This window comes from Wallemia ichthyophaga, assembly GCF_000400465.1.
Source record: "Wallemia ichthyophaga EXF-994 unplaced genomic scaffold scaffold34, whole genome shotgun sequence".
In the NCBI taxonomy this organism is placed as follows: Eukaryota; Fungi; Basidiomycota; class Wallemiomycetes; order Wallemiales; family Wallemiaceae; genus Wallemia; species Wallemia ichthyophaga.
In genome coordinates, this window is record NW_008806307.1 from 1 (window position 1) to 18,416 (window position 18,416).

General features: G+C 44.5%; 9 protein-coding genes across 9 annotated transcripts; 4 read left to right on the forward strand and 5 right to left on the reverse strand.

The window, feature by feature from the left end:
• Positions 1–1,018: 1,018 nt before the first annotated feature.
• J056_003229 (Elongation factor 1-alpha-B/C) lies at positions 1,019–1,699 on the forward strand (the record flags this gene model as incomplete). Its single annotated transcript, XM_009272206.1, has 5 exons — positions 1,019–1,027; positions 1,083–1,146; positions 1,213–1,398; positions 1,449–1,506; positions 1,549–1,699. The coding sequence occupies 5 exons, from the start codon at positions 1,019–1,021 to the stop codon at positions 1,697–1,699; spliced, it is 468 nt and encodes a 155-aa protein (XP_009270481.1).
• A 987-nt stretch (positions 1,700–2,686) lies between these two features.
• J056_003230 (Cullin-associated NEDD8-dissociated protein 1) lies at positions 2,687–6,305 on the reverse strand (the record flags this gene model as incomplete). The annotated part of the gene is made up of 3 exons (XM_009272207.1): positions 2,687–2,970; positions 3,022–4,974; positions 5,027–6,305. The coding sequence occupies 3 exons, from the start codon at positions 6,303–6,305 to the stop codon at positions 2,687–2,689; spliced, it is 3,516 nt and encodes a 1,171-aa protein (XP_009270482.1).
• A 990-nt stretch (positions 6,306–7,295) lies between these two features.
• On the forward strand, positions 7,296–7,703 carry J056_003231 (uncharacterized protein; the record flags this gene model as incomplete). The annotated part of the gene is made up of 1 exon (XM_009272208.1): positions 7,296–7,703. The coding sequence occupies one exon, from the start codon at positions 7,296–7,298 to the stop codon at positions 7,701–7,703; it is 408 nt and encodes a 135-aa protein (XP_009270483.1).
• A 113-nt stretch (positions 7,704–7,816) lies between these two features.
• On the reverse strand, positions 7,817–9,017 carry J056_003232 (Serine/threonine-protein kinase ark1; the record flags this gene model as incomplete). The annotated part of the gene is made up of 2 exons (XM_009272209.1): positions 7,817–8,444; positions 8,491–9,017. The coding sequence occupies 2 exons, from the start codon at positions 9,015–9,017 to the stop codon at positions 7,817–7,819; spliced, it is 1,155 nt and encodes a 384-aa protein (XP_009270484.1).
• A 114-nt stretch (positions 9,018–9,131) lies between these two features.
• On the reverse strand, positions 9,132–11,357 carry J056_003233 (DNA ligase 1; the record flags this gene model as incomplete). Its single annotated transcript, XM_009272210.1, has 3 exons — positions 9,132–9,143; positions 9,195–10,321; positions 10,373–11,357. 3 exons carry the CDS (start codon positions 11,355–11,357, stop codon positions 9,132–9,134), a joined length of 2,124 nt encoding a protein of 707 aa, XP_009270485.1.
• Positions 11,358–11,583: 226 nt separating this feature from the next.
• J056_003234 (uncharacterized protein) lies at positions 11,584–13,506 on the reverse strand (the record flags this gene model as incomplete). The annotated part of the gene is made up of 5 exons (XM_009272211.1): positions 11,584–11,597; positions 11,650–12,720; positions 12,772–13,242; positions 13,292–13,382; positions 13,429–13,506. The coding sequence occupies 5 exons, from the start codon at positions 13,504–13,506 to the stop codon at positions 11,584–11,586; spliced, it is 1,725 nt and encodes a 574-aa protein (XP_009270486.1).
• Positions 13,507–13,568: 62 nt separating this feature from the next.
• J056_003235 (Autophagy-related protein 3) lies at positions 13,569–14,820 on the forward strand (the record flags this gene model as incomplete). Its single annotated transcript, XM_009272212.1, has 5 exons — positions 13,569–13,595; positions 13,638–13,673; positions 13,717–13,762; positions 13,809–14,374; positions 14,419–14,820. The coding sequence occupies 5 exons, from the start codon at positions 13,569–13,571 to the stop codon at positions 14,818–14,820; spliced, it is 1,077 nt and encodes a 358-aa protein (XP_009270487.1).
• Positions 14,821–14,941: 121 nt separating this feature from the next.
• J056_003236 (Actin-related protein 2) lies at positions 14,942–16,291 on the forward strand (the record flags this gene model as incomplete). The annotated part of the gene is made up of 5 exons (XM_009272213.1): positions 14,942–14,965; positions 15,011–15,425; positions 15,472–15,694; positions 15,738–16,080; positions 16,130–16,291. 5 exons carry the CDS (start codon positions 14,942–14,944, stop codon positions 16,289–16,291), a joined length of 1,167 nt encoding a protein of 388 aa, XP_009270488.1.
• Positions 16,292–17,024: 733 nt separating this feature from the next.
• On the reverse strand, positions 17,025–18,227 carry J056_003237 (uncharacterized protein; the record flags this gene model as incomplete). Its single annotated transcript, XM_009272214.1, has 1 exon — positions 17,025–18,227. The coding sequence occupies one exon, from the start codon at positions 18,225–18,227 to the stop codon at positions 17,025–17,027; it is 1,203 nt and encodes a 400-aa protein (XP_009270489.1).
• Positions 18,228–18,416: the final 189 nt, after the last annotated feature.

Below are 18,416 nucleotides of genomic sequence, written 5' to 3' on the forward strand. Positions count from 1 at the left end.
CTTCGGCAATTATACATATTTTTTTACTCCATTGGATGTCTAACAGTTTTTAATTGTCATGAGTGAATCATTCAATCTCCGGGTGGTATTTTGATCTTGTTAATGTGCCAAGTGTCCTGTATGAAGCAAATATCTGACAAATAATCATTCCATGGTGACAGTGTATTCTGAGAGTAAATGCGTGTGCTATAATGGTAGAAATCGACGTGTAGAGTGCTGGTATGGGGTGCTACATGGAATGGCGCGTGTGTCTCGAAGATTGTCAATCAGCTGGATACATCAATTAAAAGACGTAAAGGACCATGAGCCTCGAAATGTTTAAGATCAGCTCAATTATTACGGTGCACTCAAATGTCCGTTGACGTCAGATGGTTTTAGGTTAGACTCGAAAGCTCAAACTCCATGAATATTTTTAATATTTTACTCATGCTGACGTAAGAATATTAAAACATGGCTGACTAGCAAGGTATAGCGACATATGAGATGAGGATCAGTGTGAAATGTCAACTGCTGTATTTGGGATTAGAGATTTAGTACGAGGTGGCATACGAATAATTGCTGTATCAGTGGAAATCACGAGCAAAAATCTTGATTTTTATCGCGATCTCCGAAGATAATAAGATTTTATATCCGGTTTATCAAACATGTGCGTCCTGCATAAACAATAATTTGTAACAAATCTAGTAGATACCCATACATATGATACTAGTAGAGTCTAAAACAGAGATCGAAAGAAGAGAAAAAGTTTATTTCCCATAGTAAATCTTTAACTACAAACTCGACGGATGCTATGTAACTGAGGTACTTAAAAGTTGTGCCACTATCATTTATAAAACCTTGGAATCGTTTTTTATATATATTCTAATATCTTTAATTTGACGTAGCGCGACTAAATTCTACAGCTATTCGGAGTGATATTCTGTGCTGAATGAGATAATCGGGACTTTTTGATTATCTGCCGTCTGTCAAAACTTTCAATAATCCCGAGGACACATCCTGAACTTTCATCGCCTCTAATATGAGTCAAGTATGTGAAAGTAAGAATTGGCTAAAGCAAGTCATTCTGACACTTCAGCGCACAGGAAAAGCTGCATATCAACACAGTCGTTGTCGGACACGTAGATTCCGGAAAGTCGACCCCCACTGGTCACTTGATCTACAAATGAGGTGGTATCGACAAAGGTGAAAATGACAAGTTCGAAACCGAAGCAGGTAAAGTCGATAAGAGTTCTTTCAAGTACGCTTGGGTTCTCGAAAAGCTGAAGGCTGAGCGTGAGCGCGGTATTACCATTGATTTCGCCCTCTCGAAATTCGAGACACCCAAGTACAACGTCACTGTCACCGATGTCCCAGGTCACAGAAATTACGTCAAGAACATGATTACTGTTACTTCTCAAGGTTTTTCGCCAAGAATTAAGGAAGCACAACAAGCTGAAAAACTACTTCAGCTGACTGTGGTCTCCTTGTCATTGGCGCTAGTCCTGGTGAATTTGAGGCTGGCGTTTCGTAAGACGGTCAAACACTTGAGCACGCTTTCATTTGCTACAGTCTCGGTGTCAAGCAACTCGTTGTTGCCGTTGACAAGATGGACACCTGTAATTATTCACAGGCACGTTATTCTGAAATTGTCGGTGCCACCTCCAACATCATGAAGAAGATCGGTTACAACCTTTCTATTGTTCCACTTTTTCCAATTTGAGGATGTTGCGGTGAGAACTTGCTTGAGCAATCCAACAACTTGCCATGGTACAGGGTTAAACGCTTATTGAGGCTATTGACTCTATCAGGCCACCAAGACGTATAAATGACTAGCCACTCTGTATTCCTTTGCAAAATGTATAAAAGATTGGTGATGCAGGTACTGTTCCAGTTGGTCGTGTTGAGACTGGTCGAATTGAGCCAGGCATGGCTGTCACTTTTGCACCATCAGCTATCACCAGTGACATTAAGTCCGTTGAATTGCATCGCAATTCATAGGCGGTTTGTCAAACAGGTGACGTCGTTGGTTTCAACGTCGAAAATGTAAACATTAATGATATCCGTCCCGTCGATGTTGTTTCTGAGTCAAGGAATGAAACAGCCAAAGAGGTAATTTTATTTTACGCACAAGTCATTGCCTCGACGTCTCATTTCAAATTAGTGCTGGTTACACTCCAATTCTCGACTTTCACACCTCCAAAATTGCCTGTAAATTCGATGAAATCCTCGAGACGGTCGAGAGACGTGACTGAAGGACTGTTGAAACATCACCTGAGTTCGTCAGGCGTGGTGATGCAACCATCATCAAAATAACACCAACCAGTCCAATTTGTGTTGAGCCTTACACAGAGAACCCATCGCTTGGTCGGTTTGTTGTCCGTTGTAATCGTCAAACTATTGCTTCTGGTCTAATCAAATCAGTTTAGAAGACGTAATTAGATTTATATCACCCAGGTAGACAAGAAAGAAAATTCTTCTTTCTGAGGCATTTACAGCACTTTGAATTATGTCTCTCCTGTACCTTATATGCTTATATAATTCTTTTCTAGATCTTACAGTGTTACATTTTTTTCTGTCTTACTGTGTCTTGCATGTCCCAATCTGTGCTTAAGATAACAAATGCATTTGTATTGATGGCTAAATTGACAACAGAAACGCAGGAAAAGATATAAATAAAATCAACTATCAATCCACCGATCCAAGTACCTCAATCAATCTGCATAGCTTCAGAGGAATTATTAGTAGTACTCAAATTTAATTGCGATGAAGCCAAGAAAACGGTCTTAAAAGTAGGGTTTGGCTCGATAACGGTCTTAATAAGGTTTATGAGCAAGCCATGCTGATTGGTTAGGCTGCTACCATTCAGCGTAGCCATTGTGCGACAAACACTAGATTGCAACTCTGTATTACGCTCATGCTCCATCTTGGTAGCGTTATCTTTAGGTTTGTGCTGTAGTGTCTTTTGGAGACATGGGAGGATGTCGTTGAGTGCTGTTGTGTGTCAGAGTTGTCACTTTTACTCATACTCATATTCATACTCACACTCAGAAACCAAATCTCCACACACGCTAACTAACCTATTCAAAATAAGGTAGCTCAGTATCTTGATCTCATCCACATCGCCAAGCCCCTTTTTGACCTGCTCTATCAGATCACGAGCGCTCACTAATTCAGAGTGGTTCGACATAGTATAAAGACACTCAAATGCCGTCTTGCGGATTGGCAGGCCGTCATCAATCGTTTCTTTGAAAGGTCCGAGGGTGATTTGGCGCACGAGTTGAGTGTTTACTGTTGTCTGCGTGAGAAGGTTGTTGATGACACCTTCGGAGATGAGCTGTGGCTTGTGTCTCGCAGCTGAGTTGATAGTAGAAAGTGTGATTCTTATTACTTCCAAATTTTGCTGTGCGAGAAGAGCGGTGAAGGTACTGAAGAGATCGTCGAGCTGTAAACTATTCTCGTGTGGGGCTTCACTAATAGCGTATCTAATAGCAATAACGATAACCAGTTTTTTGTTCTCCTCCTCACCTTGCAGAACCTGTTTTAAGTGTGGCACGTACGTCTCACTCTTGTAGAGCAACTTAGCAAGACATTCAGCGGCGATGTTGCGCACGTTCTCGTCATTAGTACCACACAGAAGTGTATCGAACACAGTGTCCGCATCGTTACTCGATAGCTCCGCACCACTGATAACTTCCTTCAGTGATAGGAGGATGAGGTAGTCAGGCGCACGGAGTTGATCGAGAAGCTGCGGCAGAAATGTTGAGCTACCGACGCAAATACTTCCGAGCGAACAAGACGATGATCTGCGTACCTTGTCCTCACTGTGAGTGAAATACGTCTGGATATCTTTGAACAGATGAGGGTAATTCTGGGACAAGTCGAAGTGTTTGCCAACGTGGCCTACTACTAGAAGAGACAAATATACGTCAGAAATTTGCTGGTTTGGAGATTTTACCAAATTGACAAACTGCTCAACACCACTACCACTACCATTACCACTTTCAACAATTACACCGCCTATCAATCTACTGACATTGTCGAGTATATGCTCTCCCTCACCGCCAACATCTTTAAGCTCTTTGTCATCCAATTTCCCGATTTCGTTAAGCAGTCTGGAGATTATCTCAGCACTGAGTCCACCATCTCTCGAGGCAACTTGGTAAAATGACTCAAGAGGTTCTATTATAAGCACCGGCGATTTGATAAGTGAGTAGGAACGATTGAGTATTTTTAGCACCATTGAACGTATCTCAAGATCATTGCTGCTAAACAACTTGGTAGCCATGTTGAGAGTGTGCGAAAGAGTGTTGATGTCGTTGATATTTACGAGCGGGAGGATGCTATCAACCAATTCAGCTACGACATCTTTACTAATTCTGTCTGCCACTCTCTCGAGGAGTACTTCGAGACATTCAAACGCAGCCATCTTGATCACTCTGTCGTTTTGTTTGATGAGAGGTGTGATGAGTTTGACGCAGTCTGTGAGCCATTGTGTAAAAATCTCGTTGGTGCATGTGTACCTGGACGCTGCGACGGACTGTATTGCTTTGATACCGCTGAATCTGTTAAGATTGTTGTACGTTCTATCTTTCAACAAATGCAAGACGTTGGTGTCATTGTCGGACTGTACCAAAATATTCCCACCATGCGAGAGGAGTACTGAGACCAAGTCTATAGCATCATCCTTGACATTATTCGACAAGTCACTATCTTGAATACGTTCTGTTGTAGACAAAGCTATCAATTTAATTAGGTCGTTGATCTCAGTCTGCTTGATGGGTGAAGGTGAGCAAAGGCCATCTTCCTTGTTGGGACGGAGGAGGATGACGAGATTGGAGAGTGACTTGAATGCTAAGGACGACAGCTTGTGGTATTTCGTTAGCTTCGTTGTGTTGATCAATGTGTGTGTGAATGCTGGTATGGAGTGTTGAATGGAACGGTATGTATGGGTCTCGAAGAGAGTGTTGAGCAGAGTGAGCACCTCAATTGGGAGACCTGCAATCAGTAAAATGTGAGAATAGCAATTCAGCGAACGTCATTCACTCACCTGATGAGATTGTAGACTCGACATTGTTTAGACCCTGTTGAATAAGCGGAGCGATTTCATCAATGTATGGGGCTTGCAAGATGTCAGGCATCGACTGAATGAGCGTGGTGAGTAACTTGTATGAATTCAAGCGAATAATAAGAGATTTGTCGCTCAGGTGCTTAGTGAGGGAGTTGATGAGTGGAGATTTATAAGTGTTAGACTGTAAATCACACTGAGCTGTGATATCAACATCCATTTCATTGTGTTTGCGTTTGAGAGAAGATTTTTGAGCAACAGCAGCACTAACGACGAAGAAGGCATTGATGGCGTTGAATAGCTCCAATTTTACACTCTCCTCACGCTCCTTTGAGGTGACGGTGAGGAGATGGATAAAGAGGGTGGAGTAGAGATGAGAAAGGAGTAATGAATTGCTTGCGATGATGGTGGTGAGGAGTTTGGCAGCAGATTTTCTAACCTTCCAGCTGAGGTCGTCATTGTCGGAGAGAGGTTCATCCTCCTCGTCCTCGTCATCTTGATCGTCATCTTCATCATCTTCGTCTAAATCAAAGTAGTTTGGATTGTAATTGATGAGAGATTGAGAGATTGAGATGAGTTGAGTGATGTGAGATTGAGGGTTGAGGTGGGACACATAGCAGTCTAAAGTTGACAGGGCAGCGTCTTTAATGTCATCATCTTGATTGTTCAATTGGTTGATGAGTTGATCAATATGTGTTGGGGTGTTTATGAGATGTAGAGTGTTTTGAATTAGGAGGGTAGTGATGATAAAGTTCGATGAGAGATTCTTGTCGATAAAGGTGTTGAGAGTGTCCAAGTGGTTGCTGTTGAGGAGTGTAGTGAGTAAAGAGATGGACTTCTTCTTCATTGAATGTCTTGAGTTTGATGAAGTGATAAAATTGAATTGGGTTTTGATGAGAATTGAACGTTGATTGTCGTTGATGGGTGTTTTGTTAATGTAAATATGCAAGACATCTAACAAATCAATTGAAGTTTGTATATCGAGAATGCTTATGATATTGTTAATGAACCAATCGCTATCTAACAAAGCTAGCCGATTAGAATGCTTAATGACACCCTTCAAACAAATCAAGTGAATGTCTTTAAGCTCTTGAGTGTTTGAAGCTTTAAGAGTGTCTAACAAGTTTAAGATGAGATGATTCAAACTAACGAATCTAACTTTATTGACCAATTCAACCAAGACTTTCAAATTGAATTCCTTTATTTCGATATTGTTATCTTCCAATTTATAGATCAACTTATCAACCAATTTGATTTCCATTTCCTCGCTTAGATTTAAAGTGGGTGATGAAACTAACAAATATAAATCATTTAGCCCCATAAATCTGTGATCTGTATCATTATCTGATAATTTACTGAGTAATTGAGTTATTTTGCTGTCGCTGTTATTCATCTGTGTGGTGGACTTGGTGGTTTCGATTAGAGAGGGAAGGTGGAATCAGATAGAGATAGTTTTGATGATAATACAGCTATTGCAGGTCCATTACGAACCCTAAAATCTCTCTATACTTAACTATCATCCCCATAAATGGAAGATCTCATCAAACACAGAGAGGCAATCCAATCAAGGCTTAACGAAATATTCGACTACTTTTATGAGAATAAAATTACGAAATCGACAAATCTAGTTGATAACCACGGCTATCCAAGGTCAGATTTGGATTTGTATACAATTTCTAATTACAGGAATGAGTTAAGTAGATTGGAGAATGATATGAAAACTGTTAATGAGAAGCTATCAAATCATTTATTACATCATCACTCTAAGTACTCGACCCCGTCTCAACCCACAGCGAATCCACCCTCTCATCTGCAACCGTGGTCTGTGATTGATAACATATTAACGGGCAGCTCTTCTTTTTCTGCTGGATTACATACGAACGATAAAATAATCTCATTTGGTCCTTTCACGCACGTCACCCAAGACAACTTCAATCAGCTGCCACAGTTTATTAAGAGCAATGGCAATTCTCCTATTGAGGTGTTAATACTTCGAAATGATAACACTCATCTACGTTTCACCATCCATCCGAACGGCAGCTCTCTCGGGTAAGTTCGGAGCTAATTGTCTCACATTGCTTAATCTCACTCCATTTGTTAGCATGCACATACAGCCACTATAACTGCGCTATTGTTACACATGTCATCTCATAAATTATGTATTTTATCATTTTATCACGCAATCATACAATCATAACATCATCACAATATCACCTTCTCCTATTTGGTTGAATCCCTTTTTACTACCATGATGACAGATCTCATTAAGCAGCTACCAACCCACGACGGCACTGGCACTTTCTCCAACGGCGACGACCTCGACCTGTGCAGTTTCACACCCACCTCATTTGATTCATCCCTCCCTTCCAATTTGTCCGGCGATTTGTTTGATTTCTTTACAGACGACAGTGATAAGTCACCTCAGTCTAAGCTTGTCAGTGACGTTGTAAGCAGACGTAGAAAATCTTCAGCTGCGTCGTTGTGCTCTAGTTGCCAGCAGCATCAATCTCAACTCAGCTCCTCGATATTCGCTCAGAGTGCAGGTTTATACAAGAAAACAAGTGTTGACTGCACTCACATCGAACCACCCCAGTCGAGCATCGTATCTTATCTCGCATCTTACCTAGTTCTCACTCTTAAATCACTACACCTGATATAGCTACATTTTACTAGAGCAAACACTTCAACATGCAATGTTCGCAAAGCAGCCAGCGCAAACCATATAGCACATCACGATAAACGTAACACAATCAATGTACTACATACACTAAACTATCCAACGACCCCTGTCGATCTCGAAGACTTCTTGTACTTCAATATCCATGGATGCATTTGTACCTTTTCCAACGCCAATCTTTGGTGGGGCTCATGAACCAGCAACTTGCTGATTAAGTCTGCCGCTTCTGGGGATACGTGTGGTGGTATACTGTAGTCAACCCTACTGATTCGTCTATATGTCGCGCTATGTCCTGATTCTTCAAACGGAGGTCCTCCAACGAGGAACTCATACGCCAATACGCCCAGACTCCACAGATCAACTGCCGCCGTGTGTTCCCTGCCTTCAATCATTTCCGGTGGAAGGTAATCGAGTGTCCCGCACAAAGTCGTCCTTCTATTTCCCGGTGCATGCACCGACCATCCGAAATCACCTATCTTGAGCTCGCCATTGATCCCCAAGAGCAGATTCTCAGGCTTTATATCTCTGTGTATAACATGCTTGCTGTGTAAATAAAGCAGTGCATCTGCCATTTGCGCTATATACCGCGATGACCTCTTATCGCTGAATCTGCCCAGCTTGTTCAGCTGCTTGTAAAGCTCTCCCTTCCCTGCAAACTCTATCATCAGGTATATCCGTTTTCCGTCATAAAAAAATCCGTATAAACGGAGGATATTAGGATGTCTGGGGTGTGTTAGTTGGCCATCTTTTCAAAACACTCCTTTCCCACCTCATATTAGCCTGTATTTCGATCTCTCTGCGCAACTGCTTCTCAACGCGCGCCTCTACCAGCTCAGTCTTGTACAGACACTTCAAAGCTACGACGAATGGCGGCTGCGTGCGCGTACGTGCCATGTACACCCTACCGAATTTACCCTTTCCTAGCGGTCTACCAACGTCGAACATGTTGAGATTCCACGCTTGTCCTCGCAACTGCAAGTCGAGAATCCTCCCTTTATCTCCACCAGCGCTATCTCCCTTCCTGTCCTCCTCGTCGCGCTCTAAACCACCGTCATACGTACCAATCAAGCTGTCATTGTTCGCTTTGTGAGTGGTGGTTTGTGTGTTGAGTGTGTTAGCCATCTTTATCAAATTTGGCATGCGATTCACGTCGTTTGGTTTGTATTTCGATGGAAGCTTTTGAATCTGCTTCGGCTTGTTGTTGTCGCCGAGGCTCAAGCCTTGCATCTGCGAGTGTAGATTGGACATCCTTACACTCTCGTGATCGTCGTCGCCTCTACAAAGAGAAAGATTCATATCCGGTGATTTATAAATACGCGACACGAAAAATAAAAATATACATTATATTAATCAGTATGTCAAAAGAAGTACTTTTACGCGTAACTTTGGCTTTATTCTACGCGTTTTTTTCTAATATGCGTCCTATAAGCGCATTGGTTAGTATCTTAATCATCTCTCAGACACCAAACTCACATCGTCGATATCAGCCTTAGTGGCTTTTTGCTGTGCCGACGCTTGATTTCTATACATATCAGCAACCTGATCTGATGTCGTCGCATCCTCCGCTCCCTTATCGTCTCTGACTCTGATAAAGCGCGGGAATCTCAAACTGATACCTCTTTCAGAAATCTCACCTGACGCTGCGGTATAAACAGGAGATAGAGATAGATCAGCAGTCAAAACCTCCCATACAGCCTGGGGCTCAAAGAAAACATCAGGTTTCGCAGTGCCCAATTTATAGTATGATTTAGGCACTGTAATTTCGAGCGGATTGAGGAGCTTGTAGTGTTGCTCTAGCATCTCTTCACTGAACCCAGTACCGATTTTACATATACTCTGATATGATTCGCTGTCCTCATCGTAGCAAGCGAGGAGATAAGCACCATAAACATTCGTACGTTTGCCTTTTCCGTGGTAACCACCAATGACGACTAAATCAAGCGAGTCTCCAGCACCTGCTAGATAGTCCTTCTTCAATTTCAGCCAATTCATCGAACGTTTCGAAGGGGTGTACCAAGCACTTTCACCAAGGTTCAGCTTCACCATCAGTCCCTCGCAGCTGTCTCGCACACTCTCTTCCAGAAACACACCAATCTCTTCTGTCGACTGCGCTTCCATTGACTTGGCCATAGCGAACTCATCCTCGACCTGGACAAAGTTTTCACTCAAAAGTTTGCGTCTGTATGTGAGATCTTCATGCAGCAGCGGCTTGTCGTTGAAATAGAGCAGATCGAAAGCAAAGATATGCACCTTGACTGTAATGTCTTCCACCTTTACATCTTTGCGCTTACGACGCGTCAGTTCTTGGAAAGGTAATATATTCTTTGTCTGTTTGTCGAAAGCGACAGCCTCACTGTCGATGACAAAATTCTTGACACCGGGCTTAATAGCGCGTGGAAGTTGCTCGACGAGGTCTGGGTATTTGTTTGACATATCTTCGGAATTACGAGAGAACACCTTCACCTTTCCGTCGTGGTAGTGTATCTGGGCACGCTCACCATCGTATTTGTATTCGCATGTGAAACTCTTCCCTTCGAATCTATCAAGCACTTCTGAAACTGCTTTAGTAGGCTTGGCCAGCATAGGTTTGAGTGGTATACCTGGATTGCTTTGTTAGCAGGAGTGATTGATAGCTACCCGTGCTCCCTCACCTGGTGTAAGATGACATCTTTCTTGTAGATCATTGATACCGCCATCTAGCAAAGCAGGTACTATCATATCATATGAAGGGAGCTCCGAGTACACCTGCTTCACCACCTCTACACCCTTCTCTAAGTCCTCCTTCGTAGCTTTCTCATCGCGCGATAACACAATCGCATGAGCCAAACTAACCACCACAGTTCTCTCAGCCAACCCGATACGCAGTTTACCTTCTAGCAGTCTAATTAGAAACTTTGCTTCGTTCGTGCTGGAGTCACAATTCGTAAGCATTTTCATTATGATACCTATCTTCTTAGTTTGCGATTGATTTCCAGAAGCCGTTGCAATCTCTTTGAGATTCTTGAACACACTTGGTACATTCAAACCCTTAGCTTTGAACATTGTTGGTTGGTTTTTTCTGGCCAGTTGCGCAACTGTGCCGAGATCACCAGCCTTCTTGAAGTCCTCTTTGACCTTGGCGGTGGTGCGTCCCGTTGATTCAACTATGGCCTTGATAAGCAAACCCTCCCCAATACCCAACTCCAACCCCTCGTAATCTGGACAAAGGCGGTTGAGCGAGAGGTATACCGTCATCAGCAGCTCTGCTGGCTTAGTTAAAATGACGTGTTTGTAGAATTGCGTCAAGTGGTCCGCAATCTCTAAGCGTTTCGATGTCGATTCGATGTTTGTGAATGTGTCTGCTAGCTGAGCAAATGTGATGGTGTCGTTGAAATTGTTCGTCTTGGAAGACGCGTTTGATTTGCTACTTGCGGTCGCTGCCACTTCCTCCCTCACTAACCTCTTATCTTCCTTATCCTGCGAAATCTGCTGCTTGGGGAGGAACATTGGGTGGATTTTCTTCTCCTTCACCTTTTCATCCTTCTCAGCCTTCACAGGAGAGTTCTTCTTGACGCGCTTTACTGTGTTTTCCTTCGCCGAGCTCTGCTCAGCCTCTGAGGAGGAAGGTGATTCGATTACGCGTTTGTTGCTGAGCATAGTTGTACTGCTATGCTAAAAGTACGTTAGAAAGTCCAATAGAATAAACGCCACCCCCACAAATTTAGATATAAGATTTGGCAGTCTCAGTCTCCTCACTATCATGCACAAAGGTGTTATCTAACATAACTTATAATTAAAAATTATATCCAAATAAAGAGAAGCATATCATTTTATTGCGATTGATTAGAGTGGTGATGTTTTTATACTGGAAGTGCTAATGTCCTTAGAAGCCCATTCCTGTTTTAATTGTTAGCAAACAAGACAGCTAATTGAAGCACTCAGTACTCACCTCCCATTCCACCGCCCATGCCGCCCATGCCTGGCATAGGTGGTGCACCAGCCTTTTCTTCTGGTGCGTCGACGACGGCAGTCTCAGAAGTGAAGAGGAGAGATGCGACACCTGAAGCGTCGATCAATGCCTGCTTAGTAACCTTGACCGGATCAAGGATACCCTTTTCGAACATGTTGCAGAATTCATCCTTGCTGGCGTCATAACCCATGTTGAAGTCGTGTGGGTGCTTCTCGAGGACTTGTCCAACAATCAATGCACCCTCACCACCGGCGTTTTCGACGATAGTGCGCATTGGACGAGTGAGTGCGTTCTTGACCATCGAAATACCCAATCCTTGGTCGAAGTTGGCGGCATCTGAGCCCAGCGCGTCACTAGCTCTAAGCAAACCGATACCTCCACCTGGGATGACACCTTCAGCAACAGCAGCGCGAGTTGCGTTGAGTGCATCGTCGTATCTGTCCTTCTTTTCGCTGACTTCGACTTCTGAAGCGCCACCGACACGGATGACAGCGACACCACCGCTCAACTTGGCAAGACGCTCTTGTAACTTGGATCTGTCGTAGTCAGAGGTGCTTGCATCGTTGATGAGAGCTCTAATTTGCTCGCAGCGGTTGGCGACGATTTCACCTTGACCGTCACCGTTGAGGACAAGGGTGTCTTCCTTAGTGATGGAGGTGCTACCACATGAACCGAGCATGTCTACGGTGGCCTTCTCGAGCTTGACGTCAAGTTCTTCGGTGAACACGGTACCGCCGGTGAGAATGGCAAGATCTCCGAGGATGCTCTTTCTGTTGTCACCGAAACCTGGGGCCTTGATTGCGCAAACTTGAAGCTGACCACGGAGCTTGTTGAGAATACAAGCAGCAAGAGCTTCACCGTCAATGTCCTCAGCGATGATGATGAGTGGGCGACGAGCAGTGGCAGAAATCTCAAGAGCTGGCATAATGTCTGGGAGAGCAGAAATCTTCTTTTCGGAAAGAAGGAACAAAGGCTTTTCGAATTCAGCCTTCTGAGACTTAACGTCGGTGATGAAATATGGGGAGATGAAACCGCGGTCGAACCTCATGCCTGTGTGGGTTATGTTAGTGAAAGAAGTGTTATAAACAGCTCAAGTCCCACCCTCAGTAATCTCAACTTCATCGTCGATGGTCTTTCCTTCCTTGACGGTGATGACACCCTCTTTGCCGACCTTTGCCATTGCGTTTGCAATGAGCTGACCAACGTGAACATCACCGTTAGCAGATATAGTTGCAACTTGAGCAATTTCCTCTGAAGTGGTTACGACTTTCTTGTTAGCCTCGAGAACTTTGATGACTTCTTCAACGGCTTTTTGTACACCACGACGGAGATCCATTGGGTTACAGCCAGCAGCGACATTCTTGACACCCTCAGCGTAAATGGCCTTTGCGAGCACAGTGGCGGTGGTTGTACCATCACCTGCAATTTCGTTTGTCTTGGAAGCAACGTCCTGGACAAGACGAGCACCGAGATTTTCAAACTTGTCTTGGAGGGTGATAGACTTGGCAACGGTGACACCATCTTTTGTAATCTTTGGGCCACCAAAGGCTTGTTCGATGATTACGTTGCGTCCTTTTAATTTTATTAGCCAATTTCAGCGAGAACGGCGAATTCAACAGACCCTTTGGACCGAGAGTAGATGATACAGCCTTTGTAAGCAAATCAATACCACTGAGCATAGATGCACGTGCATCAACGCCGAATTTGATGTCCTGGTGGCTACGTGAGAGATGAGTGAAGATGGCGACGGAGACGCACCTTGTGAGCGCCTCTGGCTAAGACAGAGGGAACTCTTTGGATATTCTTGTGAGCTGCGCGTACTGTTCTTGGGAGCATGATGATGATGGTAGTGGAAAGAGATGGGATTACCCTCTTGAATACACACAACCTTCTAGAAAATGACGGGAATACAAGGCACGATTCAAGTGAGTTTGGTGGCTGGGTTGTGGCTTTGCTGACACATAAAGACTCAATTTTGGGCTGTTAGAGATTACCTCGCTCCGGTTAGTATATCGCCTAGCGCTCCTCAGCCGCTGACTCGAGCAGGTGCTTAGGGAATCAAAATTCAAAGAGCACGGCAGAATTACTCCAGGTGCGTCTCTGCCAGCTGAGCTACTTCCCACTCACACTCACACCAGATGAATTCGTTGCCGCTGGCGAGTTTCTAACATACAAATTTCCGACGTGGACGTGGTGCAGTGGTGATGAATCGAAGCACAGAGACTATCTGCCTGCCGATAAGCAATATCTCATCACCAGAAATGTCCCTTCACTTCGCAGAGCCAGGGATATGGCCTTCACAGACAGTCTAGGCGACCCTGATAATGAAGCTTTCCTGAAATTCGTAAATGATGAGCTTACAGTTGGTGGTGAAGAAGGTGAGGATGACTGGGTTCAGACTCACGCTGGAAACCAATCAAAGGGCGATGTTCCAGATATCATGCCATCCATTTCGCCCACAAACTCACCCACTATACAACCCTCATCTCCTCAAAAATCTAAAGACAGCCAAGACATTGAGAATATTCAAGATATCCCTGATATGGAAGACGACGACGATTTTGGTGTGATTGATGAGCCAGATGATCCTGCAGTGGTTGATACGGGCAGCAGTGGCGTGCTCAAGGTGCGAACGTACGATTGTATTATTACATACGATAAGTACTACCAGACACCGCGTTTGTGGTTACAAGGCTACGATGAGGTGGGTGGTGCTTTTTCATCCAAGACAAGGCTAAAACAGAGTAGCACCAAAAGCCTCTCTCATACAACCAAATACTCGAAGACGTTCCATCTGACCACGCCAACAAAACAGTCACCTCAGAACCATTCCCCCACTCAGCATCAAACACACCAATGCTTTCTGTTCACCCATGCAAGCACGCGTCAGTGATGAAGAAAATGATAGAAAGGCTGGATACAAAGGCTAAAGCGGATTCACCGAATACGTCAACTGCCACATCCAAGAAGAAGGGTTGGCTGAGTAGTGTTGTCGGTGGATCGAAAAAGCAACCACAGTCGCAGCAGCTGCAACAACAGCCCGAGACGGATAGTGAAGATGGATTGCGCGTTGATCAGTATCTCGTAATGTTTTTAAAGTTTATGGCGGGGATACTAACAGTGGAGATAGACGCGACGACGTCTTTCTAGGTGAGTAGATTTATCAGTAAATCACAGCTGTTAAATTTAAAATATACCCAACGAGATTTGTATTTTGAATACTTAATTGAATTTAACGAATAAACCTTTTTACTTCAAAACGTCATCAGCAATGGACCCATCGATGCCAATTATTGTGCGTTGAACGTGATGGAAATTCCCCACTCATAGCCATCCTCAGATCGACAACGGTACCGGTTTCGTAAAGACTGGTTACGCAGGCTCTAATTTCCCGGAGCACGTATTCCCCTCAATCATCGGTAGACCAATCCTCAGAGCAGAGGAGAGAGTCGGCAGCGCTGAGATAAAGGATCTCATGATTGGCGATGAGGCCGAGAAGTACAGAACTTTCCTGCAGGTCACTTCACCTCTTGAACACGGTGTCATCAAGAACTGGCCTGATATGAAGAATCTCTGGGATTATACCATTTTCGATAAGATGCGTATCGATCCTAGCGGTAGAAAGGTTCTCCTCACTGAACCTCCAATGAATCCACTCGCCAATAGAGAGAAGATGTGCGAGGTCATGTTTGAAGAATACGGCTTCGATTATGTCTACATTGCTATCCAGGCTGTTCTCACTCTCTATGCGCAAGGTTTGTTGCTATCTTCAATACAACCATGTCATCTCACCCCGCTCAGGTCTTCAAACTGGCGTCGTCGTCGACTCCGGTGACGGTGTTACCCACGTTGTCCCCGTCTACGAAGGTTTTGCTCTCCCTCATCTCACTAAGCGTCTCGATGTCGCTGGTCGCGATGTCACCAGATACCTCATCAAGCTTCTTCTCATGCGTGGATACGCCTTCAACAGAACTGCTGACTTTGAGACAGTTAGAGAGATCAAGGAGAAGCTTTGCTTTACTAGGTGAGCTATTGGCTCGTTAAGCACCCCAATTAACATGGTATAGTTATGATCTTGAGTCAGACAAGAAGCTCGCCGAGGATACAACCACCCTCGTCGAATCTTACACTCTCCCAGATGGCCGTGTTATTAAGGTAGCCAGTGAGCGTTTTGAGGCTCCAGAGTGCATGTTCCAACCGCACCTCGTCGATGTCGAGCAGCCTGGTATCGCTGAATTACTCTTTAACACCATCCAATCCGCTGCAGTTGACACGAGATCTGAACTCTACAAGCACATTGTTCTTTCCGGTGGTAGCAGTATGTATCCAGGTCTTCCGTCACGTCTCGAGAAGGAAGTCAAGCAGCTTTACCTCCAAAACGTCGCTGGTGGTAACCCGGATCGCTTAGGCGTAAGTTACTCTCTTCCAGCTTATAACCCTGCTTACCACTCCCCAACAGAACCTCAAAATTCGTATCGAAGATCCACCACGGAGAAAGCACATGGTTTTCGTTGGTGCTGCTGTTCTTGGTCAGATCATGGCTCAGCGCACAAACGATTTCTGGGTCTCCAGACAAGAGTGGATGGAAGAGGGTCCTAGAGCGTTGCAAAAGCTTCATTAATGCTTCAAATATACAATACATGATTCAAACAAGCCGACGCAATGACAATGGATTGTAAAGTTAAAATCTTATACCAATTTTAAGTTCTGTATTGACCTTGCAGGCAGTATTAGCCATTCTCAGATGAAAAAATTGAGTTCATAAATCACATTGCTTTTGGCTTCTTTGGGTTTATTGATATGATTGTTCTACATAGGTTAGTTTGCATAGGTTAGGTTAGCAAGCATTTAATTATTGTCGATACAATTTGTCTTATTTCTAAAATACTTTTTAAAAAAAAAAAGATGAAAAATTTGTGGTAATCCAAATGATCGCTTAGAACTCAAAATACGCTGTCCTTGCGCGTATAAGGCCCAATGATAACAGTCTTGTAAGCATTTCATAATGCGGCGTTATCTTTCGCCATTTCTGAAACACTTCATTCGAAGAATCCGTTACGAAACCCCCCGCAGTGAGAAGAAGCGGAACAAAGGAAGTATCAGTGAGGTCCCCGTACTTGTTGACCTTTTCACGCTCATAAAACGACAGCTCCATCTTGTACCGACCCAATGGGCCAAGATTCTTGAGGTGGGTCGCTGCCTCAGGTTAGGTTAGGTGATAAATGAGATCTATATGTAAATGACAAAGAAAAACGAAATGTCTGAGAAATTTTCACCGCGTACGCTATCGGACCAAGACATGACCAACGCACTCCACCAGGATAAACACCATTGTTAAACCATTAAGAGAACCCTCAATTGACCAGGCGGAAGTTCGTAACCCGTTTTCGAACTAAGGCAAAGGCGATGAGACGTTGAAGGTGATCCCAACTTGGGACGATACTCCGCCAAGCCTTGAAGAGGTCCATAGTATGCGCACTCAAGGCACCGCCAGCACTGAAGACAAGTGGCACGAAGTCTAAAGAGACAACGTGCCGATACTTGTCCACCTTCTTTGCAGCTTGGTGGCTCAAACCGGCCCGTAACAGCTGCATCCCATCTTTCTGTTGCCAATCCTTAGTAATTGAAGCGATATAAGGGGCTAAGGCGGAAGCAGAATGGATAGTGATGTCATGCATGGCGTACGCGCCAGCACCGTTAGCGTGGCTGAGGACCAAGTCCATCCTCATCAAGTTGTGAGGATCCTCTGGAGCTAACTTCTTCTCCGTCGATACAGATACACCTGCCGCCTTGAGATAACTAGCAAGGTGGTCCCGCACCTTATCGTGTCGCCACGTCTTGATTTGAACTCGGTCACGACAAATGTCATCATGGCCAGGCGTGTTGTGCTGACCACAATGGCAAATGTGTGCCTCGCCAGGACACAGCGTCCGCAGGTGGAGAAGAGCCTTGAACTCAGAGTTAGTAAAGCGCAGGCCAGGCTCAAATGGTAGAGACGTAAGAGGCTTTCGCCCCAATTTCGTACCATTCTCCGCCAACTGTAACTTGCCATAAAGGTCAAGCCCATCACTCAGCTCCTTATACCTCACAGCATTCGCCACATCAGTGTACGTTCGCTGCTGGGTGATTGGGGGCTGATTCAGGTCAGAAGACGGGTGAAGAATGAGCTGTAGCTGCCGTCCAGCTTGCTCAGCCATGGCTTTACGCGCGAAGGGTGCTACACGTGCGTGCGATACTATACCTAGGCCGCCTTGATATGACGGAAGATGAAAAAGATCTTCGTCCGTGGGTAAGACTCTAGGAGAGCCGCGCAACTCACGAATAGCAGAACGGAAGACATCGTCTACCCGGTGCCATTCATCCCCAGCGTCACTGAGGTCCAACGAGCGCTGGAGGTGTCGAAGCGATGCTTGAAATGACTTTGATAACAGAAGCCACGCATACTGAGTCCGCACAAGTCGTAAACGACTGAGCTTACGCTTGACTACCTCCAATTGTCTACGAAGGAACCCCACACGCACGTGCCTAGGACCCACCACTGTACCTAGCAACTCCATCCCCTCAGTGCGTATATCATCCACCGATTTCGATAAACATTTATCTTTATTCAACTTGATCGAAAGGTTCAACGAATCAAGAGAAGAAAAGACGTCCTGTTGAATATCGGTATTGGATAAGACATACACATCATCCAAATAGGAAAGCACTAAACCTTTATCACCTATTGTTAAGGTTTGGGTTTGTCT